At 36.4% G+C, this 6,357-nt stretch overlaps 1 protein-coding gene across 1 annotated transcript; it reads right to left on the bottom strand.

The window, feature by feature from the left end:
- Nucleotides 1–1,334: 1,334 nt before the first annotated feature.
- Nucleotides 1,335–6,357, bottom strand: LOC134665699 (proton-coupled folate transporter-like). The gene is made up of 7 exons (XM_063522656.1): nucleotides 5,315–6,357; nucleotides 4,714–4,870; nucleotides 3,579–3,680; nucleotides 3,179–3,316; nucleotides 2,451–2,534; nucleotides 1,897–2,053; nucleotides 1,335–1,437 (listed from the first exon to the last, which is right to left on the bottom strand). Exons 1-7 carry the CDS (start codon nucleotides 6,161–6,163, stop codon nucleotides 1,371–1,373), a joined length of 1,554 nt encoding a protein of 517 aa, XP_063378726.1. The 5' UTR covers nucleotides 6,164–6,357; the 3' UTR covers nucleotides 1,335–1,370.

Raw genomic sequence — 6,357 nt, 5'->3', positions numbered from 1 at the left:
AGAATTAATACCATACACGATAGGTTACTGAAAAAAAACTGACCTCTGCTTACGAGTGATATGTGGGAACCCTACATTAAGGGTCCTTACCAAACGCGGGTTTTAATTTGACACTCGGCTTGCATTCCGCTAAAGAATTGTAGGTCCAATTAAATAGTGAATGTGTCTACCCTCGAAATTTACTTTTAGTTTCAGACGCCACTGTGGAATGCAATTTCTCTTAGATTACATTCCGTTATCTGAGGTGACAATGGGTCCGATTCGGATTTTGAAATAGATATCTATTAGATATCTTTTAGACATCACTAAGATACGATAACGATATGTTTAAGGTCTAACCTGTCAAATTTGACATTTGCGCGATTCTGGAGATACTCTTGAACGATTTCCACAGGATATGACTTAGAGATCCAATTGACATCTAATAGATATCTTACTCTATCTAACGTAAAAGTGACATTGGTTGCCCGAATTGCGCTGCAAAAGAATGGATCTAGTACCTGTCGTCTCTTGTGAATATCTTGAAGTTCGAATACGGCAGAATGTGTAAATTTTAACTTATACTGTTTTCAGGTTTTAAGAGGGAAGTAGGTTATAGGCACGCGATCATCCATACAAAAAGAGAAAACGTTTTCCCACTTCTAAATATTTTCCATTCTCCATGATTTTTTAATATGTTATTGACACAGTCATGTCATTTTCTATGACGCCTGATCGGTGATCACGTGGTGCTTTCCATAGAAAACGAAGCGCCGGAATCTCCGGCCCCGCCCCGGCCCGGTCTAGCATGAGTTAACCTTTATCCGTTCCTTGAATAAACAGGTACTACGGCAATATAACCTTAAGGAAACGTGTTCCATAGGTAACTAGTAATACCAGGCGTGTCTCACTCCGCGATTTCGTTGCTTTGCTACAGGTAGCTAAAAGTGCATCCGTTCGACCCCAATTTTGGGGTTTGCCATAAGCCGCGCGTGGCGCTGTCGCCACCTAGCGGCCATATCTGTTCTGATCGTAACAGACGCGTTTTGTTAGAGAGTGAGTCTTCTGTACCTAGTACTATTATTTATTCTGTGGTAATACTCGTAGTTTACCTGAAACTATCAGATATGAAAATAAAAAGATCAAATACAAGGTATTGTTAACAAATATTCCCATTTTACAAATTTATTAAAATATGGCTATAAAATATTTTTTACTGTGTATAATTTTTATAATTTACTAGAGACTGATTCTAAGATTATCCCTTGTGGGGAGCGGCTTACGTATGATTTACGATGTATTTTATTAAATAATTAAAATAAAAGTAGAGATATGTTACTTGAGCAACGGTTTATTAGAAAAATATTTTATTAAGTATAAAATAATAACCTTTAATCAACATTTTCCACGTCGGTCGATTTTTGCACCTGGTCTTTCTTGTGTTCGAAGTAAAGCCACCTAAAAATACAAAACTTTTGTATACCAACATGAATAGGGTAGTATTAATTTGTAAATGATGTACCTAATTTCACTTGTATTTTATTTTTCAAGCCTTAAATGTTTTTGGGCTGTCTTTAGCATGTCGCATTACAGAATTAAAAGGGCTCATTCAGACGAGTTTCATTACATTGCGGTTTTTGATCGGTCGTTTGAATTGGACGTAACCAACAGTCCGCAATGTAACTAAAATCGCATGCGAGTTCGCGCCACTTGATATTTGCCACTTGCTTTTCGGTGAAGGAAAACATCGTGAGGAAACCTGCATACATCCGCGAAGAAATTCAAAGGTGTATGTGAAGTCCCCAATCCGCAGCGTGGGGACTATAGCCCAAACCCTCTCGTACTTGAGAGGAGGCCTGTGCCCAGCAGTGGGACGTATATAAGCTAAAATTATTATTATTATTGCACAGTGCTTACCCAAATATGGCTATGGAAGGTAGCGTGAGGACAGCGCCGAGCAGGAACACAGCGCCTGGTAGAACGTTCAGCGTGGCCATGTAGACCCGCGAGTAGAGCGGTCCATACACTAGCGGCATTGTGGCTTCTGCTAGCCCGAAGAGGGAGTTCATTTTGCCTGCAAATGTATAAGTAATGTAAGTAATAAAAAGTATACACTTACCATAAAACTTTACGGGCCTGATTTAGTTATTATATGTTTTATCCCTTTCTTACAAATACATAAGTCAAAATGACAGATAAGGACAAACGATTATTAGATAATTGAGGTTTGTAGCGCGTTTATGAATAAGGAGGTTAGTTGGCCCGGCTCTGTTTGCCTTATTTCCAAAATTTATACTTTTTAAAGTTTGAATGTATTCAAATTAAGGGTCCATTTTCGGCAGTACCATAGACAAAATTGCAAGTATATATAAAAAATAAGAATTAAAAAAATATGGGCCATCATAGGCGCAACCTTTATTTACAACAATGCATTTCAATAAAATCAATAAAAAAACCCTCTGGCCACTTACCGAATTCTTCCCCGCTCACAAGTTTCGTGGCGATTGAGCGCATGGCTATAAACGAAGTTCCGTTCAGGATCTCCAGCAGAGGTGCTGTAATGGAAATCAATTCAATGCATTACTTCGCAATGTTAAAACACTGATTTAAACTGTCACGATTTTTACACATTAATATATGATTATGAAAACGGGACTTGATATAGTACAGTTTTATAATGACCTCTGATGTTTCGAGGACGACATTGGTCTTTGGTCTTTTAGAAGACTTTTCCAAAGGTCAGAGATAATTTTAAAAATTGTCCCGTTTTTGTGGCACATAATGTCAAAACTCAAACTAAAACATAAGTACACTTATTGAGCTAAATAATAGGCTACAAGGGCACGTTAAGAGTGACATTCCATTTCCAACTGCAGCTGCAATACTGTTAATTTTACTATGGAAACGCGTCGCTGTCATTGTCAATTCCCATAGTAAAATGAACAGTATTGCAGCTGCAGTTGGAAATGGAATGTCACTCTAAGAGAGTGACATTCTATTGCTAATTCTATGGAAATGGAATGTCACTCTAAGAGTGACATTCTATTATATAAATTATCAACAGATGTAAGTACAAGTATCAATTCAATTAACTATTTTAATTCCTTAAAGATGCACGCACTTGTGCGATAGAGATACCAAATGGTGTGTCAATGTACGAAATTCTTCGCGCTAGCGTCCTTACTAGAAATCCTCTTACCTAAATATATTTCCATGTCGTTCCTAGCAAAGGCATAAGCAAAGGCGGCTACAATTTTGCTGATATTGGAAATGATGCCCAGGATCGTGTCATCCAGCTTCATGTATTTGCTGAACAGGCTGATTGAGAATATAGTACCTGAAAACCACAGTTAACAAATAAAACGATTTCATTTATAAATAAACAATAAAAAATTAAACTAGACCGAAAGATTACCATTACATGCTGCAAAGATAAGAAAACGGTCAAGTGCGAGTCGGAGTGCTACCAGGTAATTATTTTTCCTTGAATTCAACATTAGCAATATATTTGCAGTTTTTAGTACATTAACAAGAAGTTATTGACGTTCCTTTTTATTTGCTTTAGCATAAAATATGAGATATTTTAATTTTCCACTTACCTAGCAAATTAGTTACAATACTGTATGTCGACCAAATACTGAATTGCATTTCATCCCAATTGAATCTGTACCTCGTAAACAGGTACATTATGGTATATTCACCTGAAAAAACAAAACTAATTTAAGCACGCAATCCGTCATTAAGTCTGTCTGGCTGCATATTCATATTTTGTTACGTCAAGTCGGTCCTTAATACATATTTTGACCTTTAGACGAGCAATTTTTGTGTATTCATATATTTCGGGGATCTCGGAAATGGCTCTAAAGATTTCGATGAAATTTGCTATACAGTATGTAAACTTACTAAAACCATTCATTCCTCAAGCCCGTTAATGAATGGGTCACACTGAGCAACTTTTACTATGGCACCAACCCAGAAATCGCGAAAAAAAAATTGGCTCTCCCACAGAAAATTTCAATGCTAAACCAGCAAAATGTATGAAATAACCAAATTTTTTTTCGCGATTTCGGAGTCGGTGCCATAGTAAAAGTTGCTCAGTGTGACCCATTCATTAACGGGCTTTAGTAAATGGTTTTAGTAAGTTTACATACTGTATGCATAGATAAGTAATCTGTTATATGGGCGTTTTTGGGGGCGAAAAATCGATCTAGCTAGGTCTTATCTCTAGGAAAACGAGCATGTTTGAGTTTTTATATGTTTTCCGAGCATAGTTCGGTCTCCCAGTTATTAATCGTTATAAGAAGCAAAATTAGGTGTAAAATACAAGACTATCCGAATTTTTTTGTTGTGATGTTTACCTATCTAATGTGACACCTTTTCCTACGTATTTTAAGATACCATCTTAAATGTAATGGAGATGTAAATTATATGTACCTACTACCTAGAGAGGGTCAATTGAGAGCACTCTCTTACGGCGGATGTTGAGCCTGTGGACCGAAGTCCAATAAGAGTTGGTTAGGAGGTGTAGAGGTACCTATATGTATTAGGAGTTGTATTGCAACTGACGTTCGGAACTCTCTTAGCGTAATGTAGGAAATGCTAACACCATCTGTTAACAACTTGTAGTACGACGCTGATTGTGATAGAGGAGATGTCACATAAACCTTTGTACAAATAGCTTTGTAAGCTTTATACAAATAAAATTAATACATGTTCAGTCATTACACAACTTACCGTGCATTGGACCAAATATGACGCAGACAACGATAAGCAGCAGACAGACTCGAAGCCGTCTGTTGCCAGCGCCATGTTTAAAGACAACTCTAAACGTTTCGGACACAAGTCTCACGTCGAAGAATTCGGTCACATGTTCCTTACAACTTTTTGGTTTCTGGAAATTTAAGTTATCATTCTGAAAATTTCATTTTCAAAATCTTTTTGAAATATAATTTTGTACTATTACATTTTCTGGGCATGCTTTTAACTTCTTATTGAAGGACAATCAAGTTTAGTGGATCTATATATATTCTATTTCCGACTTCGTCTGCGTGGAATGATGATGATGATTGACTACCATTTATGTCCTTTTGTCCTTAAACTATATCCATACCAAATCTCACTGAATTCGGTTCAGCGGTTTAAAAACGGCAAGGTAACAAACTGACGATTTTTTTTGTTGTACTAGTGTAGGAGTTTATACATTAATAGTAGCTGGCTGATCTTCTGATTCTATCTAGACAGAGTTATATTTCCTTCGCATTTATAATTAGGTATTATATAGAAGGGATTAATAGGAATTACAAGTGTAGGAATGTGTTCAGGTGGAAATCTTTACCTTTTTCTCTTGATTATCCCTTTTCACATCTTCCAAATAGTAGTATCCATAAATCAGGCTAAACAAATAGAGCGCGGCTGATATTGAAAACACCCCATAATAGCCTACCCAGGTTAACAATACACCACTTAGCGCACTAGCAATAGGGTAGCCCAATGACATACAAAGATTCACAATTCCCACTCTATATGTTCTGTTTTCTACCGAAGTTATATCACCTATGTAGCTGAAGACACCTATGAAATTAGTGAACCACCCTCCAGTGATAGCAGGGAATATAGCCTCCGTCAACGCCGCCGCTTCCACAGGTAATTCATAAAAGTAATATGTGTTTACCATGAATCCTATACAAGTAAGAAACTCGCCTACTATGGGCAAAAGTATACATGGCTTCCTTTTACCAGTTTTATCGCTCCAAGCACCGACAAATAAAATTAGTAACACTGGCAAAGCTGTCTGTATCACGTTCTTCCAAGCTTGCACACTGGCTGTTAATTTCTGGACTTCTTCTTCGTAGTATGTGTAATTTTCTGTCTGTCTTAAATACAGGGCATCACAAATTTCATTAGTGAAATTCAAATTTACACGACAAGCTTTCTCTAAATTTAAATTCTGTGTTGCTAATGAAGCTAATACACTTGGCATTACATAGCAGGCCATCACTGGTTCAACTGTTGTGTTGTCTTTTATTAATTTTAGCCTTTCTCGAAACGTTAGTTTTTCTTTTGTTTTGGATTCATTTTTACTTTTATCTTCTGATTCAAGTTTAAGTGGTGATCTTTCGTTAGCTTCATTTTTATTACCAATTTCGTTATTATGTTCTTCTATTTCTTTTATTTTTTTATCCATTTTGGATTTTGTTAAGTATTATGTGTTTGTCACTATTGCGAACAATCTCGACTAAATGAAATAATTAAATTTTCCTCAATTATCTTTATTTGTATAATATTAATCTGTAATACCTATTAATGTCAGTCTAGTTCAATATTGACATAATATCGTCGTGTATGGCGAGATAAGAGATTTCTTAGTATTTGTGTACG

Source organism: Cydia fagiglandana, chromosome 7, assembly GCF_963556715.1.
Source record: "Cydia fagiglandana chromosome 7, ilCydFagi1.1, whole genome shotgun sequence".
Lineage (NCBI taxonomy): Eukaryota > Metazoa > Arthropoda > Insecta > Lepidoptera > Tortricidae > Cydia > Cydia fagiglandana.
The sequence above is the reverse complement of the archived record's forward strand: the minus strand, read 5'-3'. Positions and strand labels throughout refer to the sequence as shown.

Excerpts from the sequence above, each read along its gene's own strand:
- LOC134665699 (XM_063522656.1), bottom strand. The coding sequence starts at position 6,163 with ATGGATAAAAAAATAAAAGAAATAGAAGAACATAATAACGAAATTGGT. Across the intron at positions 4,871-5,314 it reads GGGATAATCAAGAGAAAAAG|AAACCAAAAAGTTGTAAGGA; the intron begins GTAAAGATTTCC and ends TTAAATTTCCAG. Across the intron at positions 2,054-2,450 it reads TGTGAGCGGGGAAGAATTCG|GCAAAATGAACTCCCTCTTC; the intron begins GTAAGTGGCCAG and ends ATACATTTGCAG.